This window comes from Elgaria multicarinata, chromosome 1 (assembly GCF_023053635.1).
Source record: "Elgaria multicarinata webbii isolate HBS135686 ecotype San Diego chromosome 1, rElgMul1.1.pri, whole genome shotgun sequence".
Lineage (NCBI taxonomy): Eukaryota > Metazoa > Chordata > Lepidosauria > Squamata > Anguidae > Elgaria > Elgaria multicarinata.
Window position 1 is genome coordinate 67,788,758 of NC_086171.1, and position 20,858 is coordinate 67,809,615.

The window sequence follows — 20,858 nt, forward strand, 5'->3', positions numbered from 1 at the left end:
AATACTGCAACAGATTGAGATTTAACAACTGGTTACAGGTTGCTTACCTGTAACCGTAGTTCTTCGAGTGGTCATCTGTGCATTCACACAAAATGGCTTTTAATCTGTCCGAGCGGTGCCTCGTTTACTTAGAAAAGGCCTGACAATGTGGACAAGTCTGGACTACGTGTCCTTCTCCCAGACAAAGCAAACACAAACTGTGGCTATCATATGGTGGTAACTTACTGCCACAGCGCAAACATTTTCTAAATGGCGCCCAGAGGGCCATACGCCCTTCGCAAAAGAAATACAAAGAAACGCAAACTGTAAAAACAGTTAACAATTCAACAAAAAGATGCCAAGAAAGAAAGAATAAAACTAGAGGAAAAAGAAATAATAAAAAATGTGTCCTCAAAACTTTAATATTTTTTGCTAGAAGCTTCCCTCACGATGCTACCACAATGGCGGTCAAAAGAGACTGAGGGGAAGGCGGGAACCATTGGAGGATGCGCTGTTGGCGGTGGGGGAGGGGTTCCCGCCTAAAATGCCTCTAGCTATGGAAGTTTCCTGAAGATGGTCTACGCAGGTGCAGAGCCCATGTGTGAAGCACAGAGCCCACGAAGAACTTAGATTAATGCAATGTTAACATTAATAGTAGACAAAATAATTTGTAAAAAATAGCTGAAAATGTGTCATTATTTTACTATAAGCCTTTTCTATTTAAGAATGTAACTTTCAAGATACCAATTATTAACAACTTTCAGAGCTAAGATATAAACCTTCGTCTTTATAAGAACTATTTTAAGAACAATCCCTTTTGATTTGTTGCTTCTGTAAAGTACTGGTTCATCCCAATAGTTTCAACTGAAGTAATTTTTAAGGACAAATGTATTCCTTGCTCCATCAATAATTTTGGCTTGGTTCACTTATGAAGTTGCAATGGATGTCATGCTACATTGGACAATGTGTATGAAACTGATGTGGCATTAAAAAAAATACAGATGCCTGCATTTCCTCACTGCCCCCTCCAATTGCTTAAATGTCAAGCAAAACACTTTGCTATTAGTGGGCATCAAATTGAGACACTAAATAGTTGTAAGACTATACTGATTCATAGTTGTGCAAAGTCCCACTTTGTTAAATGTTCGATAACCTTCTGAACAAACCCATGCTTTAGAGACATAAAGTTTAGCTTAGGGGATTGAACAATTACAAAAAGTTATCAATTTTTAAATTAAAAGCTATAAAAACAAAGAAATGCAACAAATAGTTTTATCCAAGGATAAGAGAATCCAGACTTGAGTATGTTACATCACAACAGTTTATTATGTGACTTTTTACAATACAAACAAAAATACAGAAATGCAGTATATGAATACAGCTAAATGCAAAATGGTGACTTTTCTCAAGAGGCCATGATTCTCATTTCTAGAAGACGGACTGCACACAGGTAGAAACAGGTTGGTAGTTAACTCCACATTTATTCCTAGAAATGACCTATAAATGCATTTTCCTGCTACTTACCATAAAATGTAAAAAGGGAGTTAAAGGGAAAGTTTTATTCACTGGTTCCTACCGTATGAAAGAAACTACATTCTATTTAGCAGAGCCAATATATGGAAAAATATCTAAATTATATGTTATTACAAAAATGAAGCAGTAATGAATTTTTTCTGGCTAAAGTAGTTACTAAATGAGAATAGCATATATTTAAAGAATCCAAAACAAAACGAAAAAGGGTTGTTATAAAAAAGCTTTTAGGTGCCCCATAAGCCTATAAGTTTGTCTTTCCATATGTATTTTTAAACAATGGAAGTGTCAAAAATAGGGTCAACTGTGTTAGACTAAATTACATTATTATATATGCTGCACTGAATGGAATTTTTTTTATAATAGAAGTATAGTTCATATTATATTATGGCAATGTATCCTTATGGAAAACCTTCCCAAGTCCTCGAGTATTGGAATATCCTGTAAACAAATCAAACCACCAGAACATGATTGTACAACAGTAAATGTTCTTTAGCATTAAAATGACTTTTGTTTTAAAAAAAGGGTACTTAGAGCTGTTTTGTTTTCCTAAGTATACAACACCCTAAACAATTCAAGGCATCTCAAGTGCCATCAAAATTAACAAAAAAATTTGTCATGCTGTTAAATCCATAGATATGGATACAACTGGTGCAAGATTGGTCAAACAGATCCAACACACACGGATGTCCAGGCTGGAATATTGGCAACTAATACATAACTGGTGGTCATAAGTATATTTAAAATATCTTCCCTTTCTTCTTGTTCTTTTCCAAAGTTCTGTAAAACAACAACAACCATAAACAAGAATCATTCTGCTATATTTAGATGTGATCTTCAGGTGTTTAGGCACAGCACAATGCTGTAATCTATCACACTCTTTTACAGGCTTACACGGTATTTTGTGTTCTTTAATTTGGCCTAATAAAGATATTACGTTAATGGATTTTTAGTATTTTTCTTTCAGATCATCATATACTCTGTCTTGGGTTGCAATTCAATACACCCACTTACTAGGCCCATTGAGCCAGTTGACTAAACATGCTCCTTTTCCAAGTAAGCATGCATTGGACTGCGCTGTAGGTTTGGGACAAGAGATACAGACAAACAGTTAAGGAGACTCCTCTTCCAACTCTCAAATCCAAATGTGAGAAAATTCAGCTGCAAAGTATAGTTAGCTGCAAAGCATTTTTCAGGCAAAGAGAATACAGAAAAGAGTTCATTTGTCATGGCAAGGCCATCACCGCCCATGATGCACCATTTTATCCAAATAGGCAAAGAGATGCCCATATATTCAGTAATTACAGTTCAGTTTTCAGACATTCAAGAGAATATGAAGGGTTTTTTGCTACGCCTTCATGTCCTAAGCATTGCTAAGGTCTGGTATTTTAAGGTCTAGAATTAAGACTTCCAGTAACATCAAATGTCCTTATCTAAGTGTGTATTATTGCCCAAAGTTTTATACTGAGAAGGTCTTAAGACATAAAATAGCCAGATATTCTGCTAATGAAGAAGTAGAGGGTTCGTAACTCAAGCTCAGATAGGTACCTAGTTCCTAACTTCCACAGACACTTCGTTTAGAATGCTGATAAAAGTGCATGCTAAATGTGTACAAAATAATGCATGCAAAAACTGCACAGGTGAATCCAGGAAGTGACTATGCAATATTCTATGCCACAATTTGGATGTGCTGCCCTTGCATATACATATGGGGACAGGGCATCATTCTATGTGAGGGCCTAGATCTGTAGGGTCCACAGTTACAACACTGTCAGAAAGAACTGCAGTAAGCTAATTACCTTGAAGAATTCTGTTGTTCCAAAATCCGTTGCTGAGCTTCCCAGTTTGCCTTTTCATCTTCAAACTGGCGGCGCTTCTCTTCCAATTCTTTGTGTTGGGCTTCCAAGTTCTTTTTCATTTGCTCATGACGCCGCTGGAGCTAATTAATAAGAATGCAAAACATGGTGAACTAATCATCTGTGCTGAAGCATGCACAGTTTTCCAGGAATTTATTCAAAAGTCATTACTATATTTCCTACATACTCTACATAGACTTTCTACCTGCTTACTCTTGCATCTGATGAGGCCTGATAAAAAGACATTTCTATTTTTTAAAATACCAACAATATTAAGTTCACATGTTGGATTGGACAGGCAATTAGTTGCACTTTAGTCTAGTCATGACTTTTTACATTCATTTCAACTGGAGCTATGCAGCTAACATACGTCTGGATAAATACAATTTACTGAGTATTTCCTTTCCATGTTAACTTCTATGATGTTTAGATCTTGCATGAGGCACCACCTTATTCTCAGTGTTTCCTCTTCATCGTCGAGTTTGATCTTTGAACCAGGCTTTGCCTATTTGATGCTTTCACTATCTATCCAACAGGGTTAAGAGCCTTCCTAAAACATAGATATTATTTTGTAAAAAAAATAATGTCTGTTGAACTGGCTAGGAAAAAATGCTATTTGCATTCATTAGTGCCTCATGTTTATGTACAATTGGTATACATGTGTTGAACCATTGGGATAGGTTGGACTGTAACAATCAAGGTAATAAGTAAGATACTAATGAACCCAGGGCATGTCTACACCATGCCTATATCGCGGGGTCATCCCTGGATTGTCCCTGTGCATCCAAATGATGCACAGGGGATCCCAGGGGCAACCCGGGATGACCAAGGACTTTCTCTGAGCTATCGGGAAAAATGGAAAACCTGATTTTTCCGTGATCCCGGGACCATCCCAAGGAGCGTGGGCCATGTGGCTGCTGCTCCCAGGTTGTTCCTTCCTCCCTGCGAGCAGTGAGGCAGTCCGTGCCGGGTGGGGGCGGAGTTTGTTTTTACTCACTGTTGCGGAGGAGTGCAATTGCGCTCTTTCTCCCTTGTTTACCCCCCCCCAAAAAAGGTGGCCGCAACATCTCCCCTTACTTCCAGGACGACACATGGCCGTTAAGATGCTGGGGGAGGATCGCGGAAGTAGGTAAGTCCGCAATCCTCTCCCCTCCCTCCATATTCTTAAGGTGTAGACATGTCCCCAGTCTAATTTTATCAGTTTTAGCAGTTTGATAGAAGAGTACTGCATTATATCTTCGATAATTTTAAGAAAATCAGTGTGCTGCTATAAGCAGTATAAAATCATCTCTACAAAAGCTTTCTTAATGAACAAACTATACGAGAGCTACCAGAAAGAACAAAAGACTATACATGAGCATTTTTGGATGAAGTATTTACTTTAAGGTTAAAATTATGACCAAAAAACCCACAACACGAAAAGTCACTGGGAATGATCTGTGCCTACAGTCAATGAGTACAACAGAATAGGGGCGTACTAATCACCCACATATATACTCAAATGAACTTGATACCTCTGAGAATCCATTTAAAGCTTTATCTATTGAGTAGCATGTGAATACTCTTCTGTAGTACAAGCATTTATAATATTTGCTTTATCCAGATGGTGGATACAGTATAAGCCCTCTATCATAGGAATACGTATAAGCCCTCTATCATAGGAATACGTACCTCAGCTTCAGTATAAGCCCTCTATCATAGGAATACAGTATACAGTATAAGCCCTCTATCATAGGAATACGTACCTCAGCTTCAGAGTCCTTCAGTTTCTGAACTTTTTCTTTGACCTTCATTTCAAAGACTTGCTCCATTTCCATCTCCATTTTCTTCATCTTTGCCACATGCTCCCTTCGTTCTTCTTCCATTTGTGCCAGAGGGCTCCTGCCATAAACCAAAGCAGATGGTTGGTTATTCAATTTTCTTTTGCAAATACGTTATCGGTTAGAAGTCAACAGACGTACACCAAAAGGAAGCAAGCAACAGTCTGTCAGTGAAGTAGCCCACAGGTAACACGTGCCTAATTAATTAAAGTTGGTGATCAAATGCTTCCTCATTGTCTTGTACATTGGAAACTAATAAAAACATCTTTTTTACAAAGAGGCTGAAACCATGTGGTAGGGTTCTGTATTTCACTTGCAGTGATACACTTTCCAAGGAAGGCACATTGTGAATTGGGGAGGTAGTGAGCTTTTAATACCACAGATGTGTCTGCTGCATCAATCTTGGACAATAATTTATCATGAGACAACCAATCAAAAATGTTATATAGAGCATTTTCTCTCAATGAGAGTGGTTTGGGACTAGATAGCTAGATTTCTGCAACTACAATTTTTATCAAGCCACACATTTTTATTGAGACCTGTATTGTAATTTGCTTGTGGTGTTGAAGTCTCAGACATTAATAGATTCAGCTGACGCAATGGCTTGGAATGGTCCATAACTAAGAGAACAAAGCAATTTGCAGTCCAGATTTTGTGAGGGAATGGAATGCTGTCAATTTGACTAGGATCAAAATACCGCAGTGACAAGGATAAGGACTTGTTTTGTGACATATGGAAAACAAGAGACCAGAGGAGAGGAGAATGAAAGGAAGGGTACAAAGTAGGAAAGGAAAGGAAAGGCATGACGGAGAAAAAAGGATCTGAAGGAAAATAGGTGGACTGGGCAAAATTGGAAAGAAGGATTAAGATTGTGTACTAGTGGCAGAAAGGATGTGGGTAAGCAAGAGTCTGGGAAATGTGGGTCAGGTAGCCAAGTGGGCACTGAATTGTTAGGTCCAATGCCTAGGCTCTTACAGTGGAATTATGCATTATGGCATGGAAACCGTACAGGTGCACAATGAGGGCAAATAAGAAGTGGGAGATGGCAAAGGGAGCAAATGAATTTCCCATTGATTTGAACCAACAGGCCAATTGTTTGGCTAAAGGCTCCTAAGAAAATGAATTACACCACAAAATATTTACAAAGAGTTTTCAACCAACTCCTTGCAATGGTACAGGAACTGCACTAGGATTAGGCTGCTGCTAGAAGGGGAAAGGGGAAGAGAATCCACAAATTGTATGTGTGCACATGTATGCAGAAGTACACACAGGCCTCTAGGACCCTGCCCCAAAATGCCAATTGGATGGTTAAATGGACAGAGCTGTGGTATTTAACTGGCTCACTATATTCAGTCACTTGTATTTAATTTCCTTAGCTAATGAATCCATAACACACACAGGTTCAAATACCAGAATGTACTCTAAGTTACAATCTGAACATGCTACAATCTGATCACATCTATATTATCTGAGGAGGAGAAAACAGGGAATGTGCCTAATAATAATATGAGTGCACATTTATCATTACTTGCCTGAAGATTCATGTGACACAAAATATGAAAAAGAAAATGTAAGTGAAATAACAACCAATCAGATAAAATCCAACATTCACTCTATCACCTAGAATTATGTTAAATACTGACATTTCTTTTTTAAAAAATTATATAAAACTGTAATTACAGTAGAACCTTGGGCACTATGATAACAATTAACTATAATTCTAAAAATACCCAGGCATGTGGGGAGGAATTTATCCCTCATCACTTACAACATCCTAGGCAGTGGCCAAAAGATTCCTGTTATATTTCCTCAACCATACTAAGTCAGTGCCCTTGGTTGCAGTGGATGTGCTGGTAGGAAGCATCAGTTTCTTAGGAATTCCTTTTAGCAACTTGCTTGGTAAGAAACAGATTCCCCACCCTCTGCCAAAAGACATTTATGGGGACAGTCTTCTAGGAGATGTAGAACAATTCTGTAATGGCTCATAGAAAAGCCACTCCACTGGGAATAAGTAAAGCTCTTCATTTGGCCAGCATGGATCATTGCACAATGAATCTTCATAAGCGAGCTAAAAAACAACAGCAAATGAATTCAAAGTAGTTTACAGAGGATGGAAGAAGCAATGACAGACTGAGTTTAGAGGTTTCAACAGGAGGCACAGGCGAGTAAAGAAATCAGGACAACATTTCATGAAGAAAATAATCATTTCCTGGAAGCAGCCTCTGTGAGATCATTATGTCCAAGCTTCTGCTATAATAAGAGTAGTTAAGACAAACCCAAGTTTATTTGATTTTTTTTTGCGCTTTTATCTAATGATTAAAGGCAGTAAGTAAAGAGCTAATAAAACTATTGCAAAGACTGTGTACACAAGGAGAGAGAGGCAGTATCTACCGTAGTTTATTTTCAATGAAACTGTGTTATCTTCATTTTAATAAAGAAACACCTACCATGCACTATTGTCAGTGCAACCTATTGCCATCATTAGAACCCAGCAAGTGTTTCAACATGCAGAATTTTATTGTAAATTTGAATGCTTATATTTCTCTAAATGAATGCTGTTGTGTTTTTTAAACCACACATTGAATATAGAGTGTTTCAAGTGCATGTAAATATGTAAAATCCCACCAATTCAATTATGAGAGCAGACCACTACTGCTCAGATTCTTTTTCAAAATAGGGCTTCCCTTTCACAGTAAAGGAATGAGTACTACAGAACCTAATACTTAGAAGAATATATATTTCTGGAATATTTACTAAAGCTAGTGGTGTTCAATAGACATGAAGGGCCTATTTGAGTGTTACGTTCCGGAGAAAACTCTCAACCTAGTGTGGGTCTCTGGCTCTTAGATGCTGCAGAAGAAAGTTACAAAGGAGCTGGGTTGTATCATGCTTGAATGTGGTATCTTCCAGACCCAGAAAGCAGTTTAAGGCAGGCAGGGAGAGCTAGGCCTAATCTACACCAAGCAGGATATTTATTTTATTTTATTTATTACATTTTTATACCGCCCAATAGCCGAAGCTCTCTGGGCGGTTCACATATTTCACTATGAAAGCGGCATATGAAAGGCAGGAGTCACACTACTGCATTGTAGCAGTATTGAAGTCCACTGACAACTGTTGGGGCGCATTGACACATACCATATACCGCTTTTATAGTGCGATATCCTGCTTGGTGTTGCTCCTGCCTTTTATATACTGCTTTCATACTGCAATATCCTGGTGTAGATTAGGCCACCGTTCTAAATAAAATGCAGTACCACCTAATTCACATAAATATTTCCTCTCCATGGTGAGGGGAATGGGGGTGTATGCCCAGCTGACATTCATACCTGGTTGACTCCTCTCTCTGGAACACAACACCAGAACAGAATGAAAGATGAGCCTCTGCAAGCCATTTATATGATGTCTATATATATGCCCCCCCTTTTTTTTTACCAACCAAGGTAACTACTTGATAATTCTAGTGCTTTCAAATGCTCTAGTAATCACCTATTACTTTAGAGACAAGAAATCAAGTTAACAAGTTCTTGAGCATTTTGTACACAGTGTACTTTTAAGTACTGAAAACAATGGATTTCACGTCTGATAACAGCCAAACTGACCTTCTATACTCTTTGTGAATAAAAGTGCTCTCAGTAGTTGTCACTAAAAATATTTAACTATGTTAGGGAAGCTTTGGAATAAAAACATAAAAGCAAAACAAATGCAAGAGGTGAAAATAAAGTTTAAAAATTTACACTCAACATTAAAAGCCTTATTTGTTTTAAGCCTTTTGTCTTAAGTCTTTTGAAAAATTTAAATGACCACTTACATGCCTTCAACTGTGACAAATCTAAAAAACAAAAAATACAGAAGCTTAGCATGCTTAAATAAAACCACAAAAATAAAAAAGCAATAATTAAAAAAGCAAATTTATTATGGATTTGAAGCTACTTTGGCTTGTATGCTCCCTAGAAGCAAACTTTCCACTGTAAAGTGATAGCTCGTTAGTTAAAGCTAGTTAAGTTTTGGTTTTCAATATTCTGTTAGTCAAGTGCTCTACACAATTAATGTAGACCTGCTGCGCAAAGCCTTCAAGAACAATTAACCTGTATTGATATGCAATGAGTAATGCATGCTTTTTAAATGGGAATTTAAATATTTTAGTGACATTCACAATAACTTCTCAAAACAAACACCAATTCACAACTGTCTCTAAGCCTATGCTACTAGTGTCCATATTCAAATAACTGATACTGCAGAAATAACTGATACTGCAGAAGTTCCATTTAACTGGCCAGCAGAGGTCTCAAGAAGGTTTTCTGGGGGAAAAATACTCACTATAATTAAGTTCAGATGATAACATGGCAACTATTAGGGTTTTTTCCCCCATGCATTTTTCATGTTCTTCCAGCTTTATAAAACCAAACTATTTCATAAATGACTTCAAAGTCCTAGAACTCCTCAGAGAGTTTCTGAACTAAAAAATGAGAACATTTTGGACTTGCACAAGAAATGGTACAAATGGAACAAGTCAGAAGCCATCTAAACTAGGCCCCATTTGTTACACTGCGTGCCTTCATAGATACTATTTTCAACTACAAATGCCTGTTCCAACAAATGCTGATCAGTGCACATAATTTAACCACTCACTGAACAGTGCCCAGCAGCACAAGTGCATATTTTAAAACATATCTCACCATATTCCATACGCTCAGGAGGCCTTACAACAACTCTGACCTGACCTCTGCAGCTCTCTGTGGGAGGGTTCAGACATCAATTTAAGCTATGATGGCTTAATAAGCTAAGCACAGTAAGTTACTTTGGAAATAGGCTATTTTATCCCCTACACAATCGAATAAATAAGCTACTGTTCATAGCTTATTAAGACAAAGTGTGCCATCCGAGTCATCCTCCTGCCCTGTCCTGCTGCAGTCCTCCCATCCAAGCAGTGGCCGTGTTTCATCCACTGACAACAATCGCAGCAGAAGTTTTGAGGAGAGGGGAGAGGTGGGGTAAAGTACAGGGGTTTAGTTCAGAGCTTCCAGCATCACCAAGGGGGGCGGTTGTTTCTAAAGCGCTGGAAATTTGAAGCTTCATACACAGCCTCCCCTAGGGAGATACCCAATGCACCATCAAAACCCTGTACAATACACACAAAGGAGTGAAACCCCCATGTGCACCAAAAAGAGGGTAGGGGGCTATAAAACCTTGAAAATTTGTAGCAACGGGACAAAATCTCATACAGAGATGCCTCTCATAGGGAGGCACCCGACACACCCAGAAAATCTTATATTTTCATCCATTCCTTGTGTTTCCCCCATTGGCAGTAGTACATTTTGGATATAGGCTTCTTTCCCCACTGTGCACTATATCGTAGTAGCGATTTTACACTCATTTCCCCCTCTAGATATTACTGGAATAGATGCTTTAACATGTTCCCAATACCGCTAAAGTGCAATCGCACATTTCTCCCATATACACTGCTGAAATAGACTATTTAAGATGTCACCAATTGGGCATCCACCCACCCCCCATCAACACTACTGAAATAGTCCATGTAAGCTGCTTCCATTACGCAGAGAACACCCGGCAGGAGTAGAGCAGCAGCAATTTGAACCACTCTTGCCACGTAATTCTGTAGGCAACCAAAATAACCAATGGTGACTGACAGACAACACAATAATCCACAGTAGGTTAAATAACCCAGTCTACAGTGTGAGGTTTAAATCCTGTACAGAACTATGCAACATTTCCTTTCCCCAATGTGATACCTTAGAAGACAGTCCTCATTTTCCACAGCATGCACAAAAACATATCCTCCAGGTTTTTAAACACAAGAAACAACTATAGCAGTTTGCCAGCACTGTTGGTATCAAAAATTCAGCCCCATATCTAGCAAAGCACCTATGAGAAGCTGAGAATCTTGTCTGATGCTCCCTACACTGTTGATGGTGAGTTATCTGGTGAAAACACTAAATAAGGGAAGACCTGTACAGTTGGTACCTGTTTTGCTGGACTTTATTTAAGAATATTTGTACACCACTTCCCATTTTTAAAATCTTAAAGTAATTTAGAAACAATTATAAAAGAATACATATGCCAAGTTGCTGAGTATAGTATCCCGATTAGATTGCATCATTGCGAACACAGGTACAACAGTAGTCATCTTACCAGGATCATAGAATTATTCTGCCCAACATTTTAAATACCCCATCACCCTTTGAATAAACAAATGCATAAAAAACTCAAAGACCAAAGATAACCCCTACACAGATTTAAGAGTATGGATCCAACTTCATACCCGTTTGCCCTCTGATGTCCTGATCTGGCTTCCCCAAAGTCTAATGTAAAGTCTGAAGTTTTAGTTCACCTGTCTTTGGATTTTGTCAAGCATATAAGGTCTATTGATTTTGTAAATTAAAAGCCTGCCTTAGTGGAGGACTGTTTGCTAAAGAGATTATTCTAGTTGTCCTTCCAGAAGACAACTGCTGTGAAGAATCAAATTATTAATATAATGATATTGGGTTATATTGGGGTAAGACAACATGAAACAGGATCATTCCCCTAAAACTAGGATTTTGGCTACTTCAAAACTCTTCAGCTACATCCTCAAGTTAAATGTAAAAATGCTGGTCAGCAGAAAGCATTGTACAGGCTTCATGTTCATGAATATTAACTTGTTTACTGAGCTCAGTAGAAAGTGTCTGCTAAAGAATGTTTGAATTAAGAAAAGTTGCTCCAGGTTTCAATATACCGAACCCAGACAGAGCATGCTCTATGCATTAGTTAATAATTCATTTCCTAAAGCAAGCTCATGTCCAAAAAAATTAATATTTACCTAAAAGCTGACATGGGTATCCCAAACTAAGATATAAGACTGTGTCAGAAACGTGGAAAAGTGGGCAGTGCCTCATCCACAATGTCTGAATAAAGCAGGCCAAGCTTCATTTGTATGAAGGAAAACTCCTTTTATAAAGGAAAAATCCCTATGCTGCATGTTGGACAACTGAAAAGACCATAAGTTAAAAGAGAATTGCTCTTTCCTCAATAGAATAACTTTTTAGTACTTGATGGCAAACCTACCAAAACACTGAACATTCACTTGGCAGCAGAAACATAATATTTTTATATACCTATTTACAACACTTGGTGAGTTTTATGGTGCATTATTACTTTTGCCATCAAGAGTCAACTCACCACTCTGTTGTGTACCGCTGTGTGTTTCTAAAAGGAAAACAATTTTACCGAGCAAAGAAATATTCTCTCATACAGACAAAGGAGTACCTACTTTTATGGTTAAGCTTAATTATGTTCTATGGAAATTGTATGGAAATCGTAAAATGCAAAGTGGCAAGGCTGCAGGACTATGACACTTGAGGTAAGTTTGGAAGTCACAGTAAGCCAGGACTCCAACGTATTGGGATTGAGTGAGGTGGTGGTGAAGGTGGGGATTGCTCCCTGCCACCACCAGTCTGCTGTGCTTATCAGCTACATTAAAGAAAAACGTCCAGCCTGCTTTTTTTCTCGTAATAGGGACTGGAAAAGTAGGGACTAAGTGTTTGTTTCATCCAAATTTTAAAAAGTAATAACTGTAGGCTAGTAACTCTTGGAGGCTTATTGACAAGGCTGTTATATACCGATGTATAATTTTTTTAAAAAATGATCTATGTAACAAATACACTAGCTCTTCTATACGTAAGTACAGATTCAATTATCCCCCATCAGAAGAACCAAGTCCACTAATAGTTTCTGTGCACCCTGAGCTCAATCTACAGCACATTAAGACAGAAATGTGGATTTCATTCTATTCGTGCTCATATTCTACATTATGAACTATTCAATGTAAATTCCCTCTGCCTGGCAGAAAGTTTAACGATAAGACATGCTGATATGTACAAGAGTAGATAAAATCTAATTTCCAGCATGGTTGATTTGATTTAAATCTGATTTAAATCATGATTTAAATTGCCTCTCTGAAAGGACTTGATTTTAATGATTTAAATCACAGTTTAAATCATTAGTGAGGAAGATTCTATTGAATCATCATTTTTAGTAGAACTACATTATTGTTTAATATAACCTTAATACATATTCAGAGATGGAGGTTTCATTTAGAAGGTTAGTATACACTAAAGACTAAGCAATTATTTTGAATTGTTTTCAGATTTAATTTTCATTAAAAAAAATTGGATGATAATTTGGTCATTCTCATACTGAAGCTGAATGAACTTGTGAAGCCATTCAGGTGATGAACTAGTTCCAACTGTTCAATTAATGATATTTTAGTCACGATGTGCAAGGCTCACCACCACCACTAAACAGGCTTTTAAAATGTACTAATAAGATTGTTGAAGAAAACTAAACAGAAGAACAAACAACATTAGCAAAACACGCACATGGATTTTTGAATGGTTAACTATTTCCATTTTTAGATAAATGTAAAGTTCTTTAAAAAATAAAATTTAGGCAATTTCAATCACAGCAGGTACAGAAACAAAATATTTCCAAATGGGGTTTCTTTTATAGGCTGCTGCTGCTGCTGCCATGTTAGGTATTGCCCTTCTACGGCAGAGGATGCATGCAGCGGAAGTTTCCTCAGGGTCAGGACTGCATGAATATGTTCTGTTCACTTTTGGTTTCACGTTCTATTCCCCTCTCCATCCCTTGCATTTATAACCATACTAAGTATTACGGAAGTCCTACTTGGCAGATTCGCAGCTCTGCCTACATTAGGATAAAAATGTAGCAATTATTAAGATAGGCATTTTTCTGGATAGATCCGATGAACTCCACATTCCTCTAATTTTTTATAAGACATAAGCCGTCTGTGCTCCCAAGTAGCTATATCTTGGATGTGCAATATTATGTTAAAACCCAATTTAGCTGAGATGCTGCACTATTGCCTCTCTTTCCAAAGTGGCAGGAGGATGGAATGACAATTTGATAAGCAACTTCCATTCTCCCCACTGAGTTTCAAAGCAACACACACACACAACCAAAAGCAGTTAATGTTTTAAAAAATACTGAAGTAAAGTCTTAAAATAAGTTCACATCACTGAAGCCTACAACTTATACAGAAGCTCTATGAGTGTAGCTAAAGTTCTCCAAATTTCAACTGGTATTCAAGCAGTTCATCTACATCTTTGTTATATGTAGTATTTTTTAAAAGGAAATCATAACAACATATGTATTTAACAATTAGGACTGCAAACCTTATCTTGGCGTAAGTCCCACTGAACTCAATAGGACTTACTTGTGTGTAGATATGCATAAGACTGCACCACATAGAACACCCTTCCCCTGGTGCCCTCCAGATGTTTGGGATTACAACTCCCTGCTAGCTGTGGCTGATGTGAATTGAAGTCCAAAACATCTGGAAGGCACCAGGTCGAGGAAGACTGGCATAGAGCATAAGAGCCCTGCTGAATCAGACCACAGGGTTATGTAGTCCAGCATCTTTGTTTCCCACAGTGGCCATCCAGAAGGCCTGGGAAACTCCACAAGAAGGAAGTGATAGCAAGAGCCTTCTCTCTCTTACACCAATGTTCCCAGAAACTAGTATTCAGAGGCATGTCACTCTGATACTAGAGGAAGCATATAGTCATCATAACTATTATTTTGGTATTGCGTGAGCGCTTAAAGATTTAACTTGATGGCAGAACATCTATTCCAAAATTTCCCATAAATTTGTGAGAAAAGTCATAGTGCCACTTAAGCCACTACTTACTTTGTTAACTGCCCTTTGTTTTTGTTGTTGTCAACGCCGTTGTATGTAACAGCTGCCAGTTTTCTGCTTCTGTAGTTCTCATAATGGACATTATTAGTGACATCCTTCAAGTCTTGCATGTGAGTTCTATTTAAGGAAAGAGACAACTCATCAGCAATGTACATTTCGTTAATAGTATCAAATAAATGCAATATACTTCAGGCCTTAATGTCAAGATTCTAGGCTTGCAAAAGGAAGTCTATACATCCCATCAATCGATAGATCAATTTCAAATTCCAAAACATCCAGAGATATTAATTGCTGACTTTTATAACCAGGCATTTGAAAATAGTTTTCCTTTGCTTGCATTGTTACAAACAGATAGCTATTTCTTGTCTTCCAATATGGTCCAGAAATTTTAAAGACTCAATGTCAAATGACGTAGACAACTTGTTATAACAGCTAGATAGGCCGTTTGTACTTTGTGATAGCAAAAAGGTATACAATATTGTAAAGTAAAAGGGATATCTCCAATACATGGAATTGCAATAGACTTTTTATTGTAACTGTAAGGCTTCCTCTATCCCATTTAGCAAAAAAACCCTATTCCTTGAAGTCTATTTCCAAATCAGTGTTGCACATTACTTGCGTACCTTATCAACATGTTCCTTAGAATTGTGAAGTCACAGTGTTCACCATTTTCCACTGTAGGAGAAAAATACTGCATTTTTATACAGAGAACAGTCATCTTGCAGCAGCAAGTGAGCTGGGGGAAGGACATAGAAGCTAGCCCTCTGTTTACCATCATCACTACTAACGTTGAAGAAAAATAGCAGAGTGAAGCAAATCTACTATTCAACTATTACATTTGACTGATTATTAAGATGGCAGTATAGGTTAAAATAAAAATATACAAAACTGTTGCAACCAAACAAAGATGATAGCTGCCCTAAGGGCAATAGCTCTCTCTCTCTCTCTCTCTCTCTCTCTCTCTCTCTCTCTCTCTCTCATGAGAACTTAAAAAGAGCCATGCTGGATCATACCAAGGGTATATCTAGTCCAGGACTCTGTTCACATAGCGGCCAACCAGCTGTCGGCCAGGGACCAACAAGCAGGACAAGGTACAGCAGCACCCTCCCACCCATGTTCCTCAGCAACTGATGTATATAGGTTTACTGCCTCTGATACTGGAGGTAGCATACAGCCATCAGGACTAGAAGCCATTCATAGCCTTCTCCTCTAGGAATTTATCCAACCCTTTTTAAAAGCTATCCAAATTGGTGGCCATCCCCACATCTTGTGGTAGTGAATTCTATAGTTTAACTACGTGCTGTGTGAAGAAATACTTTCATTTATCTGTCCTGAATCTCCCACCAATCAGCTTCATGGGATGACCCCAGGTTCTAGTATTATGGGTGAGGGAGAAAAATGACTCCCTATCCACATTCTCCATACCTTGCATAATTTTGTACACCTCTATCAGGTCTCCCCTTAGCCTCCTTTTTTCCAATCTAAACATCCAATCTTTCCATCTTCCTTCTCATAAGGAAGATGCCCCAGTCCCTTCATCATTTTAGTGTGAGAGAGAAGGTTATTGCCCTCACGTCCTACCTGCGTGTTTCCCCTAGGCATCTGGAAAAACAGAATACAAATCAAACAAATGGAGCCCTGCAACCTTCTGTCCATTATAGTTCTTTCCTCAACTACCACTGCTCCACAGTACAAGCTGAAAAGCTGGCCTAACCACATTTCTTGGTACAACTGCAACAGCCTCGGTGATGAATTTGTTCAGGAGATGGGGCACAGAGTGGTTCTTCCTCATCGAGACAGGGATACTTTCCCATTGCTGCCCCTACTCTGTTACTGGCTCTTAAAATGAGATGGCCCCTTTCCAGTCACAAGTTACATCTGGGTGGGGTACAGGAGGAAATGTTCTGTACTGCCTCTTCCTCCTTCACTCTCACCTGAACCTGGCTCCCTCAATGGTAATCCCTCAGTTTATAGTGTAAAAAAGCTTCAGGGTAAGGCATTTCAAATATATAACTTACAAGGACAAGCTTCTTGCCCATTTATGCAAATATTACACAGACTTTCTATGAACTTACCTTCTGCAACGCCCCAAGGATATTGTCTTCCTCTAACTCTCTTGCCATTGACTTCAATTATAGTATTGCTACCTACTACAGCAAGAGGTAAACGATCCTACAAGAAAAAAGAGCATTTTTCCTTGTATAAGGTAGACAAAACTGATCAATATACATAATGTAATCCCTCTAAATACACATATTATCTAAGTTGGATATAAACAAGAGAGGAAATTTCTGAAACATGATAACTTTTTCCTACAGAAAGTGGAGGAAGGAACTAGAGGATCGGCAATCCTTGACTTGATATTGACCGATAGGGATGACTTAGTGGATAAAGTGGCAGTTACGGGAACTCTGGGGGAAAGTGACCATGTCATACTTGAATTCTTGATTACAAAGGAGACAAAAGTTGAGTGTAGCCATACACGTACTCTGGATTTTAGGAAAACTGATTTTAATAAACTCAGAACTATGATAAGTAAGGTCCCATGGCAAGTGAGCTTAATGAGAAAAGGAGTGCAGGATGGGTGGGAGTATTTAAAAAAGGAAATTTTAAAGACACAGTTACAAACAATTCCAACAAGGAGGAAAGATAGAAGACAACAGAGGAAACCAATGTGGCTCCACAAAAAGCTTAGAGATGACCTGAAAACAAAAAGGGATACATATAGGAAGTGGAAGGAAGGCCAGGCTACAAAAGAAGAGTACGGACAGGTGGCGCAGAAGTGCCGAAATGGCGTCAGGAAGGCTAAAGCTGTGAATGAGCTGAGATTAGCGAGGGATGCTAAAAGCAATAAAAAGGCTTTCTTCAGATACGTGAGTAGTAAAAGACAGAGGAAAGAAATGGTGGTTCAACTGCTTAATGAGGATGGCAAATTGATAACAGATGACAAAGAAAAAGCTGAAGTGCTCAATTCCTACTTTGCCTCAGTCTTCTCCCAAAAGTGGGTCTATGACCCCCCTGGAAAAAGTGAAGCAGAAGTTGAGGGGGCAGGATTGCAGTTTGAGATTGATAAACAAATGGTCAAAGAACACCTAATTTCCTTGAATGAGTTCAAATCTCCAGGGCCCGATGAACTGCATCCTAGAGTAATGAAGGAGCTAGCGGAAGAACTCTCAGAACCTTTGTCTATTATCTTTGCAAAATCATGAAGACGGGCGAGGTGCCGGATGACTGGAGGAGGGCTAACACTGTCCCTATCTTCAAAAAGGGCAAAAAGGAGGAACCTGGGAACTACAGACCAGTCAGTCTGACATCCATCCCTGGGAAAATTCTGGAGCAGATTATAAAGAAGTCAATCTGTAAACACCTTGAAATCAATGCAGTGATTACTAGAAGCCAACATGGATTTGTAAGGAACAAATCCTGTCAGACTAATTTGATCTCATTCTTTGATCGGGTAACCTCCCTTGTGGACCGTGGGAACGCTGTGGACGTCATATATCTTGACTTCAGAAAAGCTTTTGACAAAGTGCCCCATGATATTCTGATTAACAAACTAGCTGGTGGGCTAGATGGAACAACTATTATGTAGGTGGATTCACAGTTGGCTACAGAATCGGACTCAAAGAGTACTTATCAATGGAACCTTCTCAAACTGGGGAGAGGCAACGAGTGGGGTACCGCAGGGCTCAGTCCTGGGCCCAGTGCTCTTCAATATTTTTATTTATGATTTGGACGAGGAGGTGCAGGGAACACTTAGCAAATTTGCAGATGACACAAAATTGGGTGGGATAGCTAATACCCTGGAAGACAGAAACAAACTTCAAAGTGATCTTGATAGGCTGGAGTGCTGGGCTGAAAACAATAGAATGAAATTTAATAGGATAAATGCCAAGTTCTACATTTAGGAAATAGAAACTAAATGCACAGTTACAAGATGGGGATACTTGGCTCAGCAATACTACAAACGAGAAGGAATCTTGGAATTGTTGTAGATCGCAAGCTGAATATGAGCCAACAGTGTGATATGGCTGCAAGAAAGGCAAATACTATTTTGGGCTGCATTAATAGAAGTATAGCTTCCAAATCACGTGAGGTACTGGTTCCTCTCAATTCAGCCCTGGTTAGGCCTCATCTAGAGTACTGCGTTCAGTTCTGGGCTCCACAATTCAAGAAGGACGCAGACAAGCTGGAGCATGTTCAGAGGAGGGCAACCAGAATGATCAGGGGTCTGGAAACAAAGCCCTATGAAGAGAGACTGAAAGAACTGGGCCTGGAGAAGAGAAGATTGAGGGGAGACATGATAGCACTCTTCAAATACTTAAAAGGCTGTCACACAGAGGAGGGCAAGGTTCTCTTCTCGATCCTCCCAGAGTGCAGGACACAGAATAACGGGCTCAAGTTAAAGGAAGCCAGATTCTGGCTGGACATCAGGAAAAACTTCCTGACTGTTAGAGCAGTACGGCAATGGAATCAGTTACCTAGGGAGGTTGTGGGCTCTCCCACACTAGAGGCATTCAAGAGGCAGCTGGACAACCATCTGTCAGGGATGCTTTAGGGTGGATTCCTGCATTGAGCAGGGGGTTGGACTTGATGGCCTTGTAGGCCCCTTCCAACTCTGCTATTCTATGATTCTATGACAGGGGCCGTAACTCCATGGCAGAAGACATGCTTTGCATGCACAGTTTCCCAGGTTCAATCTTTGGAATCTCCTACCAAAAACATTCAAATAGTTGAGATGGGACAGATTTCTGATTGAGACCTTGCAGAACTCTTGCCAGTTGGAGCAGATGATTCTGAACTCAATGGGCATTTTTTTTTAGTAATTACTAGCTTTCCTCGTTCTTCACATTGCAATAACCTCTGCAGGGCATTTCCCCTGTATCACACCAAAAAAGAACTGAAACAATTTACCACCACTATCCCCCTTCAGAACCAGTGAATGAAAGGAGAACAAATGAATGGAGAAGAGAAAGGATGAGGGGCTAACACCCTTCTAAAACAACTAGTTTGATATGCTTTCATTTTCATGAAGAATTTACATTATATGTGATAGTGTATCAGTCACCAGGGGGTGCCATAGGCTCTCTTCAGTACTTACATTTTAAAATCTTAAGAATTAAAAGACACCAATTCATAGAAGCAGAATTGCAAAGGAACTAATAGGTTGAAAATATTAATCTCATTTAAGCTATGCAACAGCATTTTTAAGGCTTTATTAATATGGAAATAAAATTACTTTAATGTATGGGTGACCACCTGAATACTAGGATACTTCACATATCCTGGATACCTGGATACTTCACATAAAAGAAAGGGCAGCTTCCATATCTGTTTTACATTAACCACAGTTTAGTATGATTTCTGAACCCTAAACTGTGGTTGATTAGTAAAAATAAGCCAGATTCATAAACTATGGCTTTAACTAGGCTTGTTACAACTAGCCATAGTTAAGATTAACGACAATTTTCTGGGTTTGAACAACACAGTAAACTGTAGAGCAGAAGTAAAAACTTCCAAATGCATAGTTACAGCTTCTGGCACATGCTTTAGGGGACTATGTATAGAAGCCTGGTGGCTTCAATATAGCAAAGAGCTCTACATGAACATCCCTTTGTGGAATTAGCTCTCTCCACTGTGAGAAAGCCCATTTGCACAGCGTTCTGTGCATGCAAAATCTGTGTTTTGTGTGAGGGGCAAATTCTATTTCTAAATATTTTGCTTCAAGTCACTTTTTGTACCTTTATCTTTTTAACCATCTTATTTTCTTCTTCATCATCTGTTTCTGGGAATTCATATATTTTAATTTTGTGCTCTTGGATTTCTTTCATTATCTGAAAATAAAAATATTGTTAATAGAAGATTGAAATAATGATTGGACGTGCCTATGAAGCAGGGTGTGTACTTTCTGCTTTCACAAATAAATTACATTAATCCCTAGTGAGGCTTGGAAGT

General features: G+C 38.7%; 1 protein-coding gene across 1 annotated transcript in view; it reads right to left on the reverse strand.

Annotated features, from left to right (window-relative positions):
- Positions 1 to 1,282: 1,282 nt before the first annotated feature.
- The window catches only part of SEPTIN7 (septin 7), a 203,186-nt gene continuing 183,610 nt past the window's right edge, over positions 1,283 to 20,858 (reverse strand). The window contains exons 7-14 of the mRNA XM_063123435.1: positions 20,645 to 20,737; positions 16,979 to 17,075; positions 15,527 to 15,578; positions 14,895 to 15,020; positions 8,997 to 9,017; positions 5,111 to 5,246; positions 3,309 to 3,448; positions 1,283 to 2,289 (exon numbers count right to left, since the gene is read on the reverse strand). Coding sequence (XP_062979505.1) covers positions 2,250 to 2,289; positions 3,309 to 3,448; positions 5,111 to 5,246; positions 8,997 to 9,017; positions 14,895 to 15,020; positions 15,527 to 15,578; positions 16,979 to 17,075; positions 20,645 to 20,737 — 705 coding nt within the window. The 3' untranslated portion in view covers positions 1,283 to 2,249. The remainder of the gene's footprint in view (positions 2,290 to 3,308; positions 3,449 to 5,110; positions 5,247 to 8,996; positions 9,018 to 14,894; positions 15,021 to 15,526; positions 15,579 to 16,978; positions 17,076 to 20,644; positions 20,738 to 20,858) is intronic.